The 20914-nt window shown below is 37.7% G+C and overlaps 2 protein-coding genes across 3 annotated transcripts; both read left to right on the top strand.

The window, feature by feature from the left end:
* The first annotated feature begins 1953 nt into the window (after positions 1–1953).
* On the top strand, positions 1954–9954 carry LOC130933445 (protein ESSENTIAL FOR POTEXVIRUS ACCUMULATION 1-like). 2 transcript variants are annotated; one of them, XM_057863061.1, is made up of 10 exons: positions 1954–2108; positions 2962–3050; positions 3148–4053; positions 4151–4280; positions 4811–5548; positions 5666–8261; positions 8395–8591; positions 8745–8804; positions 8895–9269; positions 9544–9954. In XM_057863061.1, the coding sequence occupies exons 1-9, from the start codon at positions 2057–2059 to the stop codon at positions 9266–9268; spliced, it is 5142 nt and encodes a 1713-aa protein (XP_057719044.1). In that variant the 5' UTR covers positions 1954–2056; the 3' UTR covers position 9269; positions 9544–9954. The 2 variants fall into 2 exon arrangements, with proteins under 2 accessions (XP_057719044.1, XP_057719045.1); XM_057863062.1 differs by lacking the exon at positions 9544–9954 and having other exon boundaries at positions 8895–9438.
* A 2115-nt stretch (positions 9955–12069) lies between these two features.
* LOC130933444 (protein ESSENTIAL FOR POTEXVIRUS ACCUMULATION 1-like) lies at positions 12070–20045 on the top strand. The gene is made up of 9 exons (XM_057863060.1): positions 12070–12235; positions 13127–13215; positions 13336–14244; positions 14338–14467; positions 15079–15819; positions 15951–18567; positions 18967–19166; positions 19294–19353; positions 19444–20045. The coding sequence occupies exons 1-9, from the start codon at positions 12184–12186 to the stop codon at positions 19815–19817; spliced, it is 5172 nt and encodes a 1723-aa protein (XP_057719043.1). The 5' UTR covers positions 12070–12183; the 3' UTR covers positions 19818–20045.
* The last annotated feature ends 869 nt before the right edge of the window (positions 20046–20914 follow it).

The following is a 20914-nucleotide window of genomic DNA, read 5'->3' as shown; positions in this document are numbered from 1 at the left end:
GTGAAAAAAAGGGTAAAATTGTTGTATCTATTCTTGATTCTAAAAGAACATTGAAACATTGTTTTTCTAAGTTAATTTTGGTTGGCGTCTCATGCATTCTAAGGGAGGTTTGTCCCCTCAATTATTTTTTTTTAATTCTCATTTTTCTAAGCAAATTTAGTCCAATTTATTTTTTTTTCCCTTATCTCTTAATCATGACATTCTAAACAATGGTTTTTTGCCAATGCATTTTTGTTTATATAACATAAAAAAACTAAAAAAATAAAAAATAACAAATTCAAATTGAATTTTTTATTTAAATTATAAAATATGAATTTTTTCATCTAATATTTATAATATTATTTTCACATAAACACGTATTTAAATATTTTTTTTTGTGAAGATATAAGAAGTAGGTGATTTTCAAATAAAAATCCAATTGAGGGAGTGAGATATTTAATCTAAAAAATTGATTATTCATGTTGTGGGTCTCACGTCTATTAAGTGTTAATAAGCGATAAGATCTAATTGTAATGCTTGACTATCATAATTAGATTTTTCAATTGAGATGATTCACTATTGAGTTGTATGAAAAAAAAAACTTACGTTAATTATTAATTAATAAAAATAAGAGTGATATGTCATAATCAAAATTAAAAAATATAACACGTTATTTCTTCAAAAAAAGTATAATAATTCTAAATTGGTATGTTAAATTAATACAAATTAAAGTTCTTGATCCAATTGAGCATACATGAGATCATAGGCAGTTCACATAAATTCACCCTCAAAAACATTGACTTAATAATCTCATTATATTCAAACTATAATATGAGTTAGTTTAGTGGAACGAACCAAGTCTATGATAGATTTAATACTCACTTTAGGAATAAAAGATTTAAAATTTTTCATCTATTTTTTATTTATTAAAATATGAGTGAATATCTTTTTCGATATTTAACTCTTTGTTTTTTTGTTATACGAAAATTCTAATATATTTCTAATAATTTAATTAATTGATCTAATCAATTCTTAATTATTTAAGTAATTGATTTAAGATATTTTTATACTATTTAAATTAATTACTTAAATAATTTGAGATTAGATAAAAATGATTAAATTGTAAAAGACTGTTTTATCTTTTGAATAGGTAGCCAAAAATTAAAAAAAGAGATTTACTCTTAAAATACCCATAAACCAACAAGAGAATTAACAATTCCATGCTCAATATGAATAATAAAAAATGAAATGAAATTAAAAAAATTAGAGACCAATAATTTTTAGTATTTTAAATTATTATTTAATTAGTATAAATATTAAATTATTTTTAATAAATAAATTATATTAATTTATATGTATAAATTTAAAAAATATTAATATAAATTATATTAATTTATATATTTAAATTTTAATAAATATATATATAAATTATATATTTTTTATATTACAAAATTTTTAATATAAATAATTATAATTGACGACATAATGACAAAAGAATAATAATATTTAAAAGGAAAAGGATAAATAAATTCTGATAAAATTTTTATACATGATTTTTTAGTCTGATATTTAAGCCTATAACCTTTTTAAAATTTAGATATATCGATTTTTAAGTATAATTTATTTAATATTTATATCAACCAAATTAATACAGAAATTATATTTAATAAAACCAAATAAATATAAAAGATTGATATATCTAAATTAAAAAAAAAATAAAAAATTAAATATTTATGAATTAAAAAGTGAAGTAAAGGATCTATTTATCCTTTTTTCCAATATTTAATAGCAGCTTAGAAAAATTAATAAGTGCGACATAATTGAGTGTTCCAATATCCAGCAAGAATAATAATTTTTCATTACATTCTCGTCATTCATAGTTTACTAACAGTCAGCACTACGCGCTAACGTGCGCCGGTGGTGTTCCACATCCTTAACGTGCACCCAACCCCCAATTTTTTATCTTGCTTCAACCCTTACCCTATGTTTCCGCGCTTCGCTTCTTCACTCTCTCATCGCTTGCAACCAAATTTCACGAACCAGGGGTTTTCATTTCTCACTTCTCACTCACTCTTCCATGGCTCAACGCGCCACATCCGATTCTCGCACTCCATTGCAGATCCCCAAAGGTTCGTGCTGTTTAGGGTTTTTGCTTGATTGTAAAAAAAAAACGTATTTTTGATTGGTTTTGGGTGACTGAGGCTTTTACTTTGCGGCATTGAGCATTCGCCTTGTTTATCTTCGATATGCTTCTGTTGTATTTGAATTTTACTTTTTTTTTTCAATTTTTTTTTGTGGTATTTCCTTTTCGATATGAACTCGAGGACCAGAAAGTTTATATATTTTTTAATTTTTGAGATTCTTCTTTTGTGTCAATGTTTAGGTGTGGACTTGAGGACGTGAAAGTTACATTCAGCTGTATCTTTTTTGAAAATATGGCATGTTGTTAGTATTTTTGATACTGTGAAGTGTGTGATGATTTTCTTCCTCTTTGATCTTGCGGACTGTGAAATTTTTTATGGTTTTACAACAAACTGAATATCACTCTTTTTTTCTTTTTTTTTCTCCATACATAAAATTGGGGCACTTTGCTGAGAGTTATGTCTCTATATGCCTGAAAAAGGAAAAATTTGGACTTATTGGGACGTTTGTTTTCCAAAACATGTACTCAACATTGAACATTTGAAATTTGGGTCCTGCCAATGCCATGTCATTTTTGTTTAGTGTTGATCGATGTAGTGAATTATAATATATAGTTGATCTGCATGAGTTTGTTACATGTGCTGCTTATTGCTCAGGGTTACGGTTGTGTAAATTTAGAATTTGATTTCGTTGGGGGAATTAAAGTGTTTGACAAACTTTGTTGATATTGTTCTAGGTTGTTTTCTGTGATTTTAACATTTTTTAGTTAAAATTTTAAACTTTAATGGTCAATTTTTTGATATTAGAAAAAACGTTGAAGCTTAAATCGTGTTCGTGCAGATGTTCAAGGCTCTGAGAATCCAATTCCACTTTCACCACAATGGCTTCTGCCAAAGCCCGGGGAAAGTAAATCTGGAACAGGAACTGTGGTGTGTACCGAGTCCAGTTTTACCGTACCATTAATGCTCTATAATCGCATCGAAGTGTTTTACTTCTCCGGTTTCTTATTTCTGTATTGTGTCTCAGGAAAACCATGTGGTTTCAAGTCCTCCATTTGGCCATCGCATGGAGACCACTAAGACATCTGGAAATGGAGAGGATGTGTATGATGCTCATAAGCGAAAGGATGTCTTTAGGCCATCCATGCTTGACTCAGAAAGTGGACGCCGTGATCGTTGGCGTGATGAAGAGCGGGACACTAAGTCCTCCATACGGAAGGATCGGTGGAGGGATGGAGAGAAAGATCTTGGTGATTCTCGGAGAGTGGAACGTTGGACAGAAAATTTGCCTTCAAAGAACTTTGGAGAAGTTCGTCGTGGTGCTGCTGATAGACGGAATGATTCGGGAAACAGAGACACTAACTTTGACCAGCGGCGTGAGAGTAAGTGGAACACACGCTGGGGTCCCGATAATAAGGAACCGGAAGGTCTTCATGAAAAATGGAGCGACTCTGGAAAAGAAGGTGATATACATCTGGACAAAAGGCTGTCTCACACTTCTAATCATGGAAAGGATGAAAAAGAGGGAGATCATTATCGGCCATGGAGACCTAGCTTCTCACAGGGCCGCGGAAGGTTAGATTCTCCCCATCACCATAACAGTACACCAAACAAGCAGGGCTCTGCATATTCCTATGGACGTGGCCGTGGTGAGAATACGACGCCAGTCTCTACTCTAGGACATGGCCGGGGTGGCTCTGGTGGTAGCTTCATGAATAACTCTATTCCTGGAACATTACTGGAACAAGTTGAAAGTGGACATGGGGAACCTTCTCCCTTTAGATATAGTAGGACAAAGTTGTTTGATGTGTACAGAGTGACTAAAATGGAAACAAATAGAAAACTAGTTGATGATTTTGTGCAGGTAGCTAATCTTACACAGGATGATCCATTGGAACCTCTAGCCCTTCTGGCACCAAATCCCGAGGAAATGGTAATTGATATTTTTTATTATTTATTTATTTATCGTTGTTCTACTGAATTACATTATTATTTCAAGTGACTTAGCATATGCTTTTTGTTTTTAACAGTCTATCTTAAAGGGTATTGATAAAGGGGACATTATTAGTAGTGGGGCACCTCAGATGCCTAAAGATGGAAAGAGCTCAACAGAGTTTACACATACTAGGCGAATGATGCCTGGAAGTGCATCTCTGCAAGGTATATACTATCTATAGTTACTGATAGGCTGTGATGCTGGATAAAAATTTTGAACTGGGTTCTTTAAGTCTTCTTAACCTTAAAGAAATAATTGTTCCGAAATTTTGTAAGTTGGCTGTATGAACTAATCATACAAGTTCTCTTGAATGAAAAGTGAACACTATGTTACTCCTCTAAAGCTAGTTTGTAAATTGCAGGATCCTAAGTTATCTTGAAACATGATAAAAAAAATGTATCATTAACAAGAGAGAAGTAAATAAAGCCAGCCCTATGAAATGTATCCTTAACAAGAGAGAAGTAAACAAAGCCAGTCCTATGAGTAGAGTTAAGGGTCTCTTTTGACAACATGATAGTTTCTTTAGATTTTTTTTCTCTCTGGATTTTCAAGATAATTTATACTTCCATGCTGCTTACATTGTTTGGAAGCTTACATCTTTGAATATTAATTGCTCATTGATTTACTATTTTTGCCAATGTCATTGCTTCTGTATCAAGTGACCTGGAGTTTTTCCCATGGTGTATTTGTTCAGATAGAGTTGAAGATGGAGACCATAACAGAGTGTCTGATGAGGTACACGGTAATAGAGAATTGTCAGTTGAAGGAAATAGTTCTGTTCATCCTGGTGTTGCACGGCAAACCATGCCAGCAGGTGAACATGGATCCACCCTTTTGCATGATAATAGAGATGCAACCAATGGTCTAAGGTCAAGAAATTTGGATTATTCATCTGACTCAAAAGATGTAGGGAGGTGGCAATCCAATGAAGATCCCATTCTTAAGAGGCAGCTATCTGGCATTTTGGATAGTGAACTTGGAAGCAGAAAAGTAATGCAGATGGCTCCAGAGGAGTTATCGCTTTTCTATAAGGATCCTAAGGGTCAAATTCAGGGTCCATTCAAAGGAGTTGATATTATTGGATGGTTTGAGTCTGGATATTTTGGTATTGACTTACCTGTTCGTCTCGATAATTCAGCAGCTGATTCACCATGGTTACCTCTTGGTGATGTCATGCCTCATTTACGAGCTAAAGCTCGACCACCTCCAGGGTTTTTTGCTACTAAACCAAATGACTATACTGACATCTCTGGCCGTCAAACTTCTGGCCCCTCTGGGAATATCCTTGCTGGTTCAACTGACATTGAGATGTTGAGAAGTGATCCTAGGCTTAGGCAAGCTTCTGCCACGGAAGCTGAAAATAGATTTCTGGAATCACTTATGTCTGGTAACAAAGGAGGTCCTCCGCTTGAAAGTCTGGCATTATCCGAAGGTTTATGACTTCCTTGCGTTTCTTTGCTCCATTTATTATTTCCCCCCCATTTACCCTTGATGTTATTGGTTATGTTTTGTAGTCATTAACTCACCTTTGTTTATGTATGTATTTCAGGTTTACAAGGGTTTATTGGGAATAATTCTGGTAATCTTGGCCCATCAGGAGTAGATAATGGAAGCAACCTTTACTTACTTGCTAATAGTTTAGCACTTGAGCGACAGAGGTCCTTACCCAGTCCTTATCCGTATTGGCCAGGGCCAGATGCAGCTTCCCTTGCACCAAAAGCGGATATTTCCCTGGATGCAGCACTGCATTCAAAACTTTTATCTTCAGCAAGCGACAATTCTCGGCAACCTCAATCCCAAAATTCCGATTTGCTGTCAATCATCCAGGGATTATCCGACAGGACATCCGCTGGTTTAAATAGTGGTGCTTCTGGATGGCCGAATCATCCCTTGCAGGGTGGATTGCATCCCCTTCAGAATAAATTTGATTTTCATCATGATCAGAATTTTTCTCAAGTGCCATTTGGCATTCAACAGCAAAGGCTTCCACCACAAAACCAATTATCATTGGGCAATTTACTGGGCCAGGCAGCTGATAACTCCGCTAATATTTTGGTAGCAGAGAAGCTACCTTCTTCTGGTATATCGCAAGATCCAGAAGTATTGAATTTGTTACAGCAACAATACTTGATGCAGTTGCAGTCTCAGGCAGTTGCTCCAGCTCAGCAGATGCCATTGTTGGACAAACTATTGCTGCTGAAGCAGCAACAAAAGCTGGAGGAGCAGCAGCAGTTATTGCGGCAGCAGCAGTTGCTGTCTCAAGTGCTGCAAAACCAGCAATCCAACCAGCTATTTGTTAATTCTTCTTTTGGACATATGCAGGGTGGTGCACCTCCAATTGGGAATTTGCACATGGATCCTTCTCAACTTCGATCACCGGAGATATTTCCCATGAGCTCACAATCACATATACCCAGTGTGCATGATGAGCCCCGTACTGATTCTTTAAATTTACCTATGAACAGCCAAGACACTAGTTATAATGTAAGCAATGGAGCTTCTCCTTTAAATCTGCCACATCAATTATTTGGCAATACTGGTTCTCAGAAAAGCTGGGGCCCTGTGGTTCCTGAACAAATTAATGAGAAGAATCAGGAGATGTTCCCTGCACCAACGGTCGTTGATAGTCCCCAATTACCTGATCAGGAAATATCTAAAGAGGAACCCCAGATTGAAGAGCAACCTCTCTCTGTTTCAGACTTTACTTCTAAGTCTCTGGAGAATCCTGGTGATTCTATTAATTGTGCAACTGAATCATGTGAGATTGAATTGCCCCTAAGCATAGACCTGAAGGACAAATCAAATATTGCGCATAAAGAGCAGCAGGCTGAAAGAGAAAGCAACGATGTTGAGCTGTCAGTGGTAGTACAAAATATTGACGCGCCAGAACCCAAAAAGGTTAATGAAAAGAAATCCAAAAAGCAAAAATCTTCAAAGCCATCTGACCAAGCAAAGGGATTGCCCAAAAATGCATCTTTGCAGCTGTCGAAGCAATCAGAACCTGGAAAGCCAGATTCTACTGAAACAAATCTGAAACAAACAATAGGTAAGGGAAACCAAATTGGAGTTGCTGGCAAAGAGTCTGCTAATTATGAGGATAATGGCATGCCTGCTGGTGTTCCTGAAAACATCGATGAAGCAGGTGATAGGCTTGAGTCAAAGGTAGTTGATTCTGTTTCCAAACAGCATAATAAAATACCTGCAGGACGTGCCTGGAAGGCTGCTCCTGGTGCTAAGCAAAAGTCTCTGATAGAAATTCAACAGGAAGAACAAAGAAAGGCAGAGGCACAAATGCTTGTATCTGAGGTTGCTACATCTGTCAATTCAATGAGTCTGGCGACACCCTGGGCTGGGGTTGTTGCCAATCCAGACTCTGGAAAGGTGTCTGGTGAAAGTCACAGAGAAGGAGGCACTGCTGATCATCTTGTTAAAACAGAAACATCTCAAAATCTTAAGAGCAAGAAAAGTCCGCTCCATGATCTATTGGCAGAAGAAGTTTCAAAGAAATCTGATGAAAAAGATGCTGAGTTTCCTGATAATATATCATCCTCACAAAATATTGCTGTGCAGTCAGAATCACTGGATGATTCAGAATTCATTGAGGCAAAAGATAGCAAAAGAAGCCGAAAAAAGTCAAAATCAAAGGGTTCAGTTGTTAAAGCTTCTGTGCCCAATGCAACTGTTGGGGAAGTGCCCGTTTCTTTGAGTCCCACTGAGAAAGGGAAAAGCTCCCGCTCTTCTCTGCAGGAAAAAGATGTACTGCCTGCCATACCTGCACGCCCTTCTTTGGGAGACTTTGTTCAGTGGAAAGGGGAAAGAGAGCCACCTAGCCCAACTCCTTCTCTGGCATGGTCTTCTGATTCTGTTAGGTTTCCTAAACCAACATCATTAAGGGACATTCTAAAGGAGCAGGAGAAGAAGTCGTCTTCTGCTGTCACAGCAAGCCCGATGCCTACCCCTCAGAAAGTGCAGCCTTCCCAGCCTACACGGAATGGTGGTTCTTCACGGTCAATCTCAGCTTCCTCTCCATCCAAAGCTGCCTCTCCAATGCAGATAAACTCTCATGCTTCTTTGCAGTCAAAATACCCTGGGGATGATGATTTCTTCTGGGGTCCAATTGAGCAATCTAAGCAAGAGACTAAGCAGTATATTTTCTGTTACTTCCCTGTTTGGTTATTTTTATATTTTGACACTGGTTATTTTTCTCATTAATATCCAGCTTTGATGGAAAGATTTGATGAACTATGACTGACTAATTTGTTGTCTATGAAAAAACAGATCAGATTTCCCTCAGCTTGGACAAGGGAACTGGGGTTCAAAGAATGTACCCATTAAAGGGAGTTCACCTGCATCTTTAACTCGTCAAAAATCAGTGAGCGGTAAACCAAATGAGCAACGTTCTCTACTATCATCATCGCCTGCCTCATCTCAATCCATGCTGAAAACAAAAAAAGATGCCATGACTAAGCATTTTGGTAAATAAGACTCAGTTGCTCTTTGTTTCATTATTTCATATCTGGTGTTCTAAATCTGCATGTTTTAGTGGCTATGTTGGATAGAGCTGTTTGCATTCTGAATATACGATGTGCTTCTGAAGCTGACCTGTGATTTCCTTTTGTAATCTTCAGAGGCAATGGGCTTCCGAGATTGGTGTGAGAGTGAGTGCGATCGGCTAATAGGTACAAAAGGTAAGAAAACCTGCTCCATTGTTTAATTGCTGTTCATTACCCCTAAAGTAAGTTAACTGTAATTCTAACCGTTCCTTCGGTTGGATGCAGATACAAGTTTCCTTGAATTTTGCTTGAAGCAATCGAGATCCGAAGCCGAGTTGCTTCTCGTAGAAAACCTTGGATCATATGACCCGGAACATGAATTCATTGAGAAGTTCCTCAACTACAAGGATATGTTACCATCAGATGTTTTGGAAATAGCCTTCCAGAGCAAAACCGATAAGAAAGCTACTGGACTCGGTGCCGGGGTTGTGTTATCTGCTAATGCAGATATGCAGGATATGGACAACACAGAAGCATCTGGGAGAGGGGGTGGAAAGAAGAAGGCAAAGAAAGGGAAAAAGGTTAGCCCTGCAGTTTTGGGATTCAATGTTGTGAGTAACAGGATCATGATGGGTGAGATTCAGAGAGTAGAAGATTAAGGTTAGTGGAGTTTTGCAGTAGATGTAAATACATTTTGTTCTAACTTTGTAAATAAAGATTGAAGTTATTTATACTATTTTCTCCTCTGGAATTGTAAATTTAACTACAGTGGAACACTTGTACTTCGATCGAATTCCAAATATCAATAAGGAAAGCAGTAAATTCTTGATGTGCATTGTCATTGTTGAACTAAACCTCAACATTCTAAATTACAGAACAGTAGTGATTGTTTTGCATAACATTAAAATGCTGTGGTTTTCTTTATGTTTTGTAGGGATTTTCATGCGAGCATGGCGGAAGTAGCACAAAAGGGACTTGGAAATCATGTTCTAATCAAGTTGAACTAACTATATCTAACTGATTCTGAAACTAACTTGGCTTATTTAACTAGTCTAATCTCCTAACGAGCTGAAATGGTTATTTAACTAGTCTTAGAGATCCAACCTGTAGGACAAGACATCATCACATATAACACAGATCATAGATGGAATTAAATACTATAACCATGTTGGATTATCAATAATTCAATATGTTTCAAAAATCAGTTATACTGCTAATTTAATTACACCTGTATCCCTGTATTAGCAACATTAACTCAGGCATTAGGGCAAACACTTTGTGTGCACCAACAATAACAATTATGCACACCAGAAATTCTAATGGCTTTATGGTGCCTTTCTATTTTCTATTTTCATAATTTTGTAATTAAAAATGTATAAAAAAAGGTTGAAAAGGAATATATTTTATTATTTTCACTGTTTCTATATTAAAATTGAAATGAAAACAAAAATAAATTTGGTTTATGCTTCGGCTTTTTTTAAAAAAATTATTTTCAGAAATTTATAAAGAAAAACATAAAACCTCAGAGCAATAGAGGGACCTCTTTCATAAAATCCAAACATTAGTGAGATTATCCGGAAAATCAATATTACGAAGTTGTAAAATGCATACAATGTTGAGCAAATAAGAATGAAATGGACACGGAATTAATTTCCTATTATTTTATTTTTATGACAGGGCATGATGATTAGAGGTGTTTATTGTATGATTCGGCTGGATTTGATAATTTGACACGAAATATTATTGCAATTTAAGCTAGATTAGTATTTTTTTAAAAAATTTTGAGTATTATAAAATAAAGAGAAGATTATTACTATTTTTTTCCATTAAAAATATCGACTTCATAGTATTATCCTAAAATAAAAGCAATTTTTAAGAAACAATATTTTTAAATAATGTAATAATAAAACATATTATTAAACATCTTATTAACATGAATTTAATAAAAGAAAAAAATTAAGAGTATATACCCATTTTGGTCCTCAAAGAATTTCAGACTGGACACTTTAGTCCCCAACTAAAATTAATTACTCGATTGGTCCCTAACAATTAACTCCGTCAGTCACTTAAGTCCTTTATTCCGTTAATTCTAACGGAGGACAAAATAGTCCCTGACAACTCTAACAGGGGACAAAATGGTCCCTGATCTCCTTTGTTTGGAAACGACACTGTTCTCTCCCAATTTTCATCATATCTCGCATAACACTAACAGTTTAACACTGTAACCTCAAACTACACAATGCACACTCTATAAATTTAATGTTCACAAGAAAAAATCCTCAACTTATTCTCAACAAATTCATACTCGGGAAACTAATGTCTATGTCTCTCAGCTAGTTGTCGTCTTCGATGGATCCCATGAATCTAGACGGCAAGTCTGATTTGTTAAGACTCGTCGTTGTTGTTGCCATCTCCCTCCTCCTCTGCCCTAACATCTCCATGACCACATTGTCCACCATTCCGATCACTTCCTTCAGCTTCTTCTCCGAACCAATGTTCAGTAATCGCTTCAGTTTCCATATGAGCGGCAACGGCGACATTGTTCGTTGTAATAGCTTGGATGCGAGGTTGAAATTGTCTGCCAACTTAGACTCCGGAAAAGAAGGAATGAAGCACTCGGTGTCTATTTGAAATGAGAATTTGCATATGATGTCAAAGGAGAATCTTCTCATGATGTCCTAACGTCCAACAATCTATATTGGTTGCCGAAGAGTGGAGAAAGGCGTGCCCTTAGAGTAGTTGTGGAAATTAGTCTTGAGGATGTCGTGGACGTTGTCGGGGTTAGGTGATGTTATCAAAGACATGCAAGTAGATGCTTTTGGTGGGTGAAGTGCAGAGGAGGTGGATGTACCAGTCACAAAGATTTAGGAAGTGTGTGGTCCATGACATCTTGAGGTAGGTGCGACACGTGTGACAATTACACCATGGCTTAATCTTGGAGCTAAAGAGGAGGAAGAAAAAGATGGAAAAAAAGACTGTGAAAGTGAAGAAGAAGAGTATGAATGTTAGGGTTATGCGAGATATGATAAAAATTGGGGAAGAATAGTATCGTTTTCGAATAAAGGGGTCAGTGATAATTTTGTCCTTTGTTAGAGTTGTCAGGGATTATTTTGTCTCATGTTAGAGTTTTCAGGGACTATTTTGTCTTCCGTTAGAGTTGACGGAGCCAAGGACCTAAGTGACTGACGGAATTAATTATTAGGGACCAATCGAGTAATTAATTTTAGTTGGGGACTAAAGTGTCCAGTCTGAAATTCTTTGAGGACCAAAATGGGTATATACTCAAAAATTAATATGATCCAATTGAATTGAATTTGAACAGCATACCTCACGGAAGAAAGAGAATACTTTTTAGAAGTTTAGTTGGCTGCCTTCACTACTCAACACAGTGGAGTACCACGCACTAACGTGCGCCGATAGTTCCGCATCCTTAACGTGCGCCGAAGCCCCAATTTTTTATCTTGCTTCAACCCTTACCCTATGTTCCACCGTTTCGCTTCTTCACTCTCTCATCGCTCGCAACCAAATTTCACAAACCAAGGGTTTTCATCTCTCACTTCTCACTCACTCTCTCATGGCTCAACGCGCCACCTCTGATTCTCGCACTCCATTGAAGATCTCCAAAGGTTCTCTTCCTGGTTTTTCTCAGCTTCTCTTCTTCTTTCTGGTGATTAGGGTTTTTGCTTTTCTGTGAACAAAGAAAGAGTCTTTCTTGGTCGGTTTTGGGTTTTCGTAACTGAGGTTTTTACTTGCCGCATTGAGCATTCGCCTCGTTTTTTAGCCGATACGCTTTCGTTTCTTCATTTTTCTCCGAAAAGAAATTATCAGTATTTGATTTTTTTAGTAGCATTTATTTTAGATATGGACTCGAGGACCAGAAAGCTGAGATATTTTTGAAATTTTTGAGATTCTTCGTTTGTGCCCCGATATCAGTGTGTGGACTTGAGGACGACAAAGATTCTTTTAGCTATATATCACTGTTTTTTTTGTGTTTGTGTTTGTGTGTGTGCGTGTGTTGAAGTTTGTCACTTTTTTTTTTTTCTCTTTGATCTTGCGGGCTGCAAAATTTAGTGCTTTTACAACAGCTGAACATTTTTACTTTTCAAAAATAAAATTGAGATGTATGCTTGGAAAAGAACTTTGAATAACAACATTGTAGATTAGGCTGCTATCATTGCCATGTCTTTTTGTTTAGTGTTCATTGATGTACTGACTTATAGTCATTTTTTTAGCATGATAAGATAAATGTTTTTTTTTTGTCTCTGCATGATAAATTTCCTTAATATAAATGGATTTAAGTTCATCTCAGAAAACAGGGTACATACTTATCAAAGCATGAATTGTACATGCTGGTGATGTTATTAGCTTAACCAGCTGTTTTATAATGCCTTAACTGTTTTATATTATTGTTGATCTGCATGGGCTTATTACATGTCCGTCTTACAGCTTGAGGCTGTGAATGCCTTAGCTTTCTTAAGATTGGAACAATAATTGAAGTTTAAATCCTGTTGACGCAGATGTTCAGGGCTCTGACAATCCAATTCCACTTTCACCGCAATGGCTTCTGCCAAAGCCAGGGGAAAGTAAATCTGGAAGAGGAACTGTGGTGTGTACTAAGTCCTCCTGGTTTTTTATCATATAGTGTGTGCTCCCATTCCTTTAAAGGTCTGTAATCCCATCAAAATGTTTTAATTTTCCGGCTTCTTATCTCTGTATTGTTTCTCAGGAAAACCATGTGGCTTTAAGTCCTCCATTTGGTCTTCGCATGGAGACCACTAAGACATCTGGAAATGGAGAGGATGTGCATGATGCTCATAAGCGAAAAGATGTCTTTAGGCCGTCCATGCTTGACTCAGAAAGTGGACGCCGTGATCGTTGGCGTGATGAAGAGCGGGACACTAAGTCCTCCATACGGAAGGATCGGTGGAGGGATGGAGAGAAAGATCTTGGTGATTCTCGGAGAGTGGAGCGTTGGACAGAAAATTTGCCTTCAAAGAACTTTGGAGAAGTTCGTCGTGGTGCTGCTGATAGACGGAATGATTCGGGAAACAGAGACACTAACTTTGACCAGCGGCGTGAGAGTAAGTGGAACACACGCTGGGGTCCTGATAATAAGGAACCGGAAGGTCTTCGTGAAAAATGGAGCGACTCTGGAAAAGAAGGTGATCTACATCTGGACAAAAACCTGTCTCACACTTCCAATCATGGAAAGGATGAAAAAGAGGGAGATCATCATCGGCCATGGAGACCTAGCTTCTCACAGGGCCGCGGAAGGTTAGATTCTCCCCATCACCATAACAGTACGCCAAACAAGCAAGATGGCTCCACATATTCCTCTGGGCGTGGGCGTGGGGAGAATATGACCCCAGTTTCTACTCATGGTCATGACTGGGGTGGCTCTAACAGTAGCTTCACGAATAACTCTTATCCTGTATCTTTACCAGAAAAAGTTGAATCTGGGCTCGGAGAACCTTCTCCCTTCAGATATAATAGGACAAAGTTGCTTGATATTTACAGAGTGACTAAAATGGATAGAAATAGAAAACTAGCTGATGATTTTGTGCAGGTACCTAATCTTACACAGGAAGAACCATTGGAACCTCTAGCAATTCTGGCACCAAATTCTGAAGAACTGGTAAATGATATTTTTGTTTTTCGTTATACTGAATTCCATTTTCATTTTAGGTTGTTTATCCTTTTTTTTTTTGTGTGTGTGTGTGTGTAACAGTCTATTTTAAAGGGTATTGACAAAGGGGAGATTATTACTAGTGGAGCACCTCAGGTGCCTAAAGATGGAAGAAGCTCAACTGATTTTTCGCATACTAGGCGATCGAAACCTGGAGGTACACCTTTCTATGGTATGTACTGGACATAAACTATAAAGTTAAGTTACATATAGGTTGTGGTGCAGGATTACACTTTTGAACTTGGTTTTTTAAGTCAACTTCAACGAACATGAAATCATTGTTCTGAAATTTTGGAAGTGGGATATATTAACTAATCACAGAAAGTCTCTTCGAATGAAAAGTGAACACATTGTTATGCCTCTAGATACTTGTTTGTAGATTACATGATCTAATTTATCTTAAATCCTGATAAAAGAATGAATGTATCACTAAGAAGAGAGATGTAAATAAGGCAGCCGTATGAATGGGGTTTAGGGTCTTTTCAGACAACGCAATAGGTGTTTTTCTTGATTAATTGTTTCTATTTTCTTTTTTTCCCTTCTTTTTTCAAGTTAATATCTCTACTCCCATATTGCTTACATTGTTTGGAACTTGAAAGCATACATTCTTCAGTATTAGTTGGTCTGATGAGTATATTCACATGGTTTCTACTCTTTACATAACTCATTAATTTTATATTTGTGCCGATGTGTGGTAGTATACTCTTCATATCGCATTTCGAATGTGCTTGTTTCTGTCTCAAGTGACATCTTTTCCGCTTTTCCTCTAATGTGTTTGTTCAGAAAGAGTTGAAGATGGAGACATTAACAGAGTAACTGATGAGGTCCCCAATAACAAAGATTTATCAGTTGAAGGAAATATCTCTGCTCATCATGGTGTTGCAAGGCGAACTATGCCAGGGGGTGAACATGGAACTACCACCCTCTTGCATGATAATAGTGATGCAACTAATGGTGTAAGGTCAAGAATTTTGGATTATTCATCTGATCCAAGAGATGTTGGGAAGTGGCAATCCAGTGAAGATTCCATTCTTAAGAGGCAGCTATCTGGAATTCTGGATAGTGAACTTGGAAGCAGGAGAGTAGTGCAGACCCCACCGGAGGAGTTATCCCTTTTATATAAGGATCCTAAGGGTCAAATTCAGGGTCCTTTCAAAGGAATTGATATTATTGGATGGTTTGAGTCTGGATATTTTGGTATTGACTTACCTGTTCGTCTTGATAATTCAGCAGCTGATTCACCATGGCTACCTCTTGGTGATGTCATGCCTCATTTACGAGCTAAAGCCCGACCACCACCGGGTTTTTCTGCTCCAAAACCGAATGACTTTACTGACATACCTGGCCGCCAAAATTCTGCTCCCTTTGGGAATACCCTTGCTGGTTTGAGTGAGTTTGAGACATTGAGAAGTGATCCTAGGCTTAGGCAAACTTCTGCTACAGAAGCTGAAAATAGATTTCTGGAGTCACTTATGTCTGGTAACAAGGGAAGTCCGCCGCTCGAAAGTCTTGCCTTATCCGAAGGTTTATAATTTCGATGCATTTTTTGGCTGTCCCCCCCCCCCCCCCCCCCAAAAAAAAAAAAACAAAAACTTATTGACTTTATCAGATATGTTTGAAAATCATTAACTCTTCTTTTAATGTATGCATTTCAGGTTTACAAGGGTTTATTGGAAATAATTCTGCTAATCTTGGTCCTTCTGGAGTAGATAATGGAAACAACCTTTACTTACTTGCCAATAGTCTAGCACTTGAGCGACAGAGATCCTTACCTAGTGCTTACCCATATTGGCCAGGGCCTGATGCAGCTTCCCTTGCGCCAAAACCAGATATTCCCCTGGACGCAGCCCTGCATTCAAAACTTTTATCTTCAATGAGCGACAATTCTCGGCAGACTCAGTCCCAAAACTCTGATTTGCTGTCAATCATCCAGGGATTATCTGACAGGACATCTGTTGGTTTAAATAATGGTGCTTCTGGATGGCCAAATCATCCTCTGCAGGGTGGATTGCATCCACTTCAGAATAAATTTGACTTCCATCATGATCAGAATTTTTCTCAAGTGCCATTTGGCGTTCCACAGCAAAGGCTGCCAGCACATAACCAATTGTCCCTGAGCAATTTACTAGGTCAAGCAACTGATAACCCCGCAAATATTTTGTCAGCAGAGAAGCTACTTTCTTCTGGTATATCTCAAGATCCACAACTATTGAATTTGTTACAGCAACAATACTTGATGCAGTTGCAGTCTCAGGCTGTTGCCCCAGCTCAACAGATGCCATTGTTAGAGAAATTGTTACTGCTTCAGCAGCAACAAAGGCAGGAGGAGCAGCAGAAGCATCAGTTATTGCTGCAACAGCAGAAGCAATTGCTGTCTCAAGTGCTGCAAGACCAGCAATCTAACCAGCGACTTGCTAATTCGTCTTATGGACATATGCAGTCTGGTACACCTCCAATTGGGAATTTGCACATGGATCCTTCTCAACTTCAATCAAAAGAGGGCATGTTTTCCATGAGCTCTCAATCAAATAAGCCCGGTGTGCTTGATGAACTCCGCACTGATTCTTTAAATATACCTATGAGTAGCCAGGACTCTTGTTATAATTTAAGTGATGAAGCTTCTCCTTTAAATCTGCCACATCAATTGTTTGGCAATACTGGTTCTCAGAAAAGCTGGGGCCCTGCGGTTCCTGAACAAACTAATGAGCAGAATCAGGAGATGTTCTCTGCACCAACAGTGGTTGATAATCCCTTATTACATGATCAGGAGATATCTAAAGAGGAAAACCAGATTGCAGAGCAACCTCTTTCTATTTCAGACTTTACTTCCAAGTCTCTGGAGACTCCTGGTGATGCCATTTCCTTTGCCACTGAATCATGTGGGATTGAATTCCCACCAAGCATAGACATGAAGGAAAGATCAAATATTGTGCATGAAGAGCAGCAGGCTGAAAGAGAAATCAACAATGTTGAGCCGTCTGTGGTAGTGCAAAATATTGATGCGCAAGAACCCAAAAAGGTCAATGAGAAGAAATCCAAAAAGCAAAAATCTTCAAAGTTGCAGCCTTCTGATCAAGCAAAGGGATTGCCAAAAAATGCGGCTTTGCAGCTGTCCAAGCAATCAGAACCTGGAAAGCCAGATTCTAATGAAACAAATCTGAAACAAACAACAGCTAAGGGAAACCAAATTGGAGTTGCTGTCAAAGAGGATGCTAATTATGAAGTTCATGGTGTGTCTGCTGGTGTTCCTGGAAGTATCGATGATGTGGGTGATAGGGTTGAGTCAAAGGTAGTTGATTCTGTGTTAACACAGCATACTGAAATGCCTACAGGACGAGCCTGGAAGGCTGCTCCCGGTGCCAAGCCAAAGTCTCTATTAGAAATTCAACAGGAAGAACAGAGAAAGGCAGAGGCAGAAATGGTTGTATCTGAGATTGCTACTTCTGTCAAGTCAGTTAGTCTGACAACTCCTTGGTCAGGGGTTGTGGCTAATCCAGACTATGTAAAGGTGTCTGGTGAAAGTCATAGAGAAGGAGGCAATGCTGATCATCTGGTTAAAATGGAAACTTCTCAAAATCCTAAGAGCAAGAAAAGTCCACTACATGATCTATTGGCAGAAGAAGTTTTGAAGAAATCCAACGAAAAAGATGCTGAGGTTCCTAAGAATACATCATCCTCTCAGAATATAGCTGTCCAGTCAGAATCACCGGATGATTCAAAATTCATCGAGGCAAAAGATACCAAAAGAGGCCGGAAAAAGTCAACAAAATCAAAGGGTTCAGGAGTTAAAGCCTCCGTGCCCAATGCATCTGTGGAAGTGCCCATCTCTTCGAGCCCCATTGAAAAAGGCAAAAGCTCCCGCTCTTCACTGCAGGAGAAAGAAGTGTTGCCTGCCATACCCACAGGCCCCTCGTTGGGAGACTTTGTTCCGTGGAAAGGGGAAAGGGAGCTACCTAGCTCAACTCCTTCGCTAGCATGGTCTACTGATTTTGTTAAGTTCCCTAAACCGACATCATTAAGGGACATTTTAAAGGAGCAGGAGAAGAAGTCTTCTTCTGCGGTGCCTGCCAACCCAATGCCTACCCCTCAGAAAGTGCAGTCTTCCCAGTCTATACGGAATGGTGGTTCTTCATGGTCATTCTCAGCTTCCTCTCCATCCAAAGCCGCATCTCCAATCCAGATAAATTCTCATGCTACTTCTCAGTCAAAATACAAAGGGGATGATGACTTGTTCTGGGGTCCAGTTGAGCAGTCTAAGCCGGAAACTAAGCAGTATGTTTTCTCTCACTTCCCTGTTTAATTTATTTGTGTAGTTACTATGATCCATAAAATTTTCTTCTATATGGTACCCAACAAGTAAATAAAGAAGTATTTACCTGCCAAATAACGGGTAATGGATACTTCTTATGAGGATCTAATGATGCCCACAATTCTTGCCTTTACTATACCCATTATCATATACCGTTCTCTTTTTGTTGGATTGAGAAATGGCGTGACCACTCCCCCCCCCCCCCCCCCCCAAACAAAAAAAAAACAGCTTGCCCTTAAATATTTTGAATTTTCAAAGTAACATATACAAATGTAGTCTTGTGACCTGTTTCCATAAAATTCTAGCTTTGATGGAAACAGTTGATGAACTATGACTGATGAATTAGTTGTCTTCAAAAACAGGTCAGATTTCCCTCAGCTTGGAAGCCAAGGGATCTCGGGTTCAAAGAATATACCTGTTAAAGGGAGTTCACCTGCATCTTTATCTCGTCAAAAATCAGTGAGCAGCAAACCAACTGAGCAACGGTCTCTGTTATCATCATCACCTGCCTCATCTCCATCGTTGCTAAAAACGAAAAAAGATTCAATGACTAAGCATTCTGGTAAAAAAGACTTGGTTGCTCTGTTTCATTGTTTCATATCTAGTGTTCTGAATCTGCATGTTTACTTGCATCCTGAATATATGACAGCTTCTGAAGCTGACCTGTGGTTTCCTTTTGTAATTTTCAGAGGCAATGGGCTTCCGAGATTGGTGTGAGAGTGAGTGCGATCGGCTAATAGGTACAAAAGGTAAGAAAACCTGCTACATTGTTTGATTGCTGTTCATTACCCCTAAAGTAAGTTAACTGTAATTCTAACTGTTTCTTCGGTTGGATGCAGATACAAGTTTCCTTGAATTTTGCTTGAAGCAATCGAGATCCGAAGCCGAGTTGCTTCTTGTAGAAAACCTTGGATCATATGACCCGGAACATGAATTCATTGAGAAGTTCCTCAACTACAAGGATATGTTACCATCAGATGTTTTGGAAATAGCCTTCCAGAGCAAAACCGATAAGAAGGCTACTGGAGTCAGTGCCAGAGGTGTGCTATCTGCTAATGCAGATATGCAGGATATGGACAACACAGAAGCATCTGGGATAGGAGGTGGAAAGAAGAAGGCAAAGAAAGGGAAAAAGGTTAGCCCTGCAGTTTTGGGATTCAATGTTGTGAGTAACAGGATCATGATGGGTGAGATCCAGACAGTAGAAGATTAAGAGGTTAATGGAGGAGGACCCCTAGTTTTGTGTTAGATGTAAATACATTTTGTTCGAACTTTGTAAATTCATTTTCCGAGTTAGGATTCTCTTTTCTTTCTTTCTAACACAAATGGTTGCAGCATTTATTTGATCTGCTTTAACCAGTTTTGCCATTTTGTAGAAGTTCGTTTGACTTTTGATCATGCCCAGGATGATATACTATTTAAGTATTTATGTTCACTTTAATTCAATTAATTTCCTTTTCATTTTTCAATCAGTTTTGTGTGAGTACTTTTAGGTGATAACAATGACCCTTTGCATAGCATGATATATGAAAAATGTGTTTATTTCCGATTGTTCTTGAAGGAATCATCTTCATCTAGGCTCTATCAATGGTAATAATTCTCCTAAATTGTTATATAATTGAAACGTAATTTCATCATATATAAGTTTAAGATTAGAATTATTGTAAATTTGTGATTTATAAATGCTTTTCGTTCAAGTCTTACCTTGATGTTTTGTTTATAAAAGAGAGTAGTTTTGCATATAGTTGTTGGTTATAGAAAGTAAGAAAGAGTTCTCTAAACTACGTTGATCAATGGCTCTAGAATGTTTTTCAGTCATATCTATACAAGTTTGTATAAGCGCTTAGCAGATTAAGCATTATCACTGCCCATAAGGGGGGCAAATTCCTTTTCTCTATACTAGTTTCCTTTTAGGATTGTAAATGTTACTCAACAATTGAGTTTGGGCTTAGTTACTACTGCGATCAAATTCCAAATATCAAAGCAGAAAAATCTTAATCGTGCATTGTAATGTTTAAGCTAAAATTCAATATTCAAATATGGTGAACAACAATACTATAAACGTGCATTGTAATGTTTAAGCTAAAATTCATATTTAACTTCAGAATTCAGTATTTACCTAAGCTACAATCACAAACTAGTTATAGTTTCTGTTGTCCCAAAATAAAATATTCTCTGTTCAATCTACAAAAAGATTTTAAATTCCCTAGAAGTATCACATCGGGGAAAAATCGAATATTTCCATTGTTTATAAACCGTTTTACAATATATGGTGCTCGCCGAGTTGGGTAGCGCCAACTTGTGACCCAA

This window comes from Arachis stenosperma, chromosome 6 (assembly GCF_014773155.1).
Source record: "Arachis stenosperma cultivar V10309 chromosome 6, arast.V10309.gnm1.PFL2, whole genome shotgun sequence".
Taxonomy (NCBI): Eukaryota; Viridiplantae; Streptophyta; class Magnoliopsida; order Fabales; family Fabaceae; genus Arachis; species Arachis stenosperma.
Note: the sequence above shows the minus strand (reverse complement) of the source record. Positions and strands in the feature narration are given on the sequence as shown.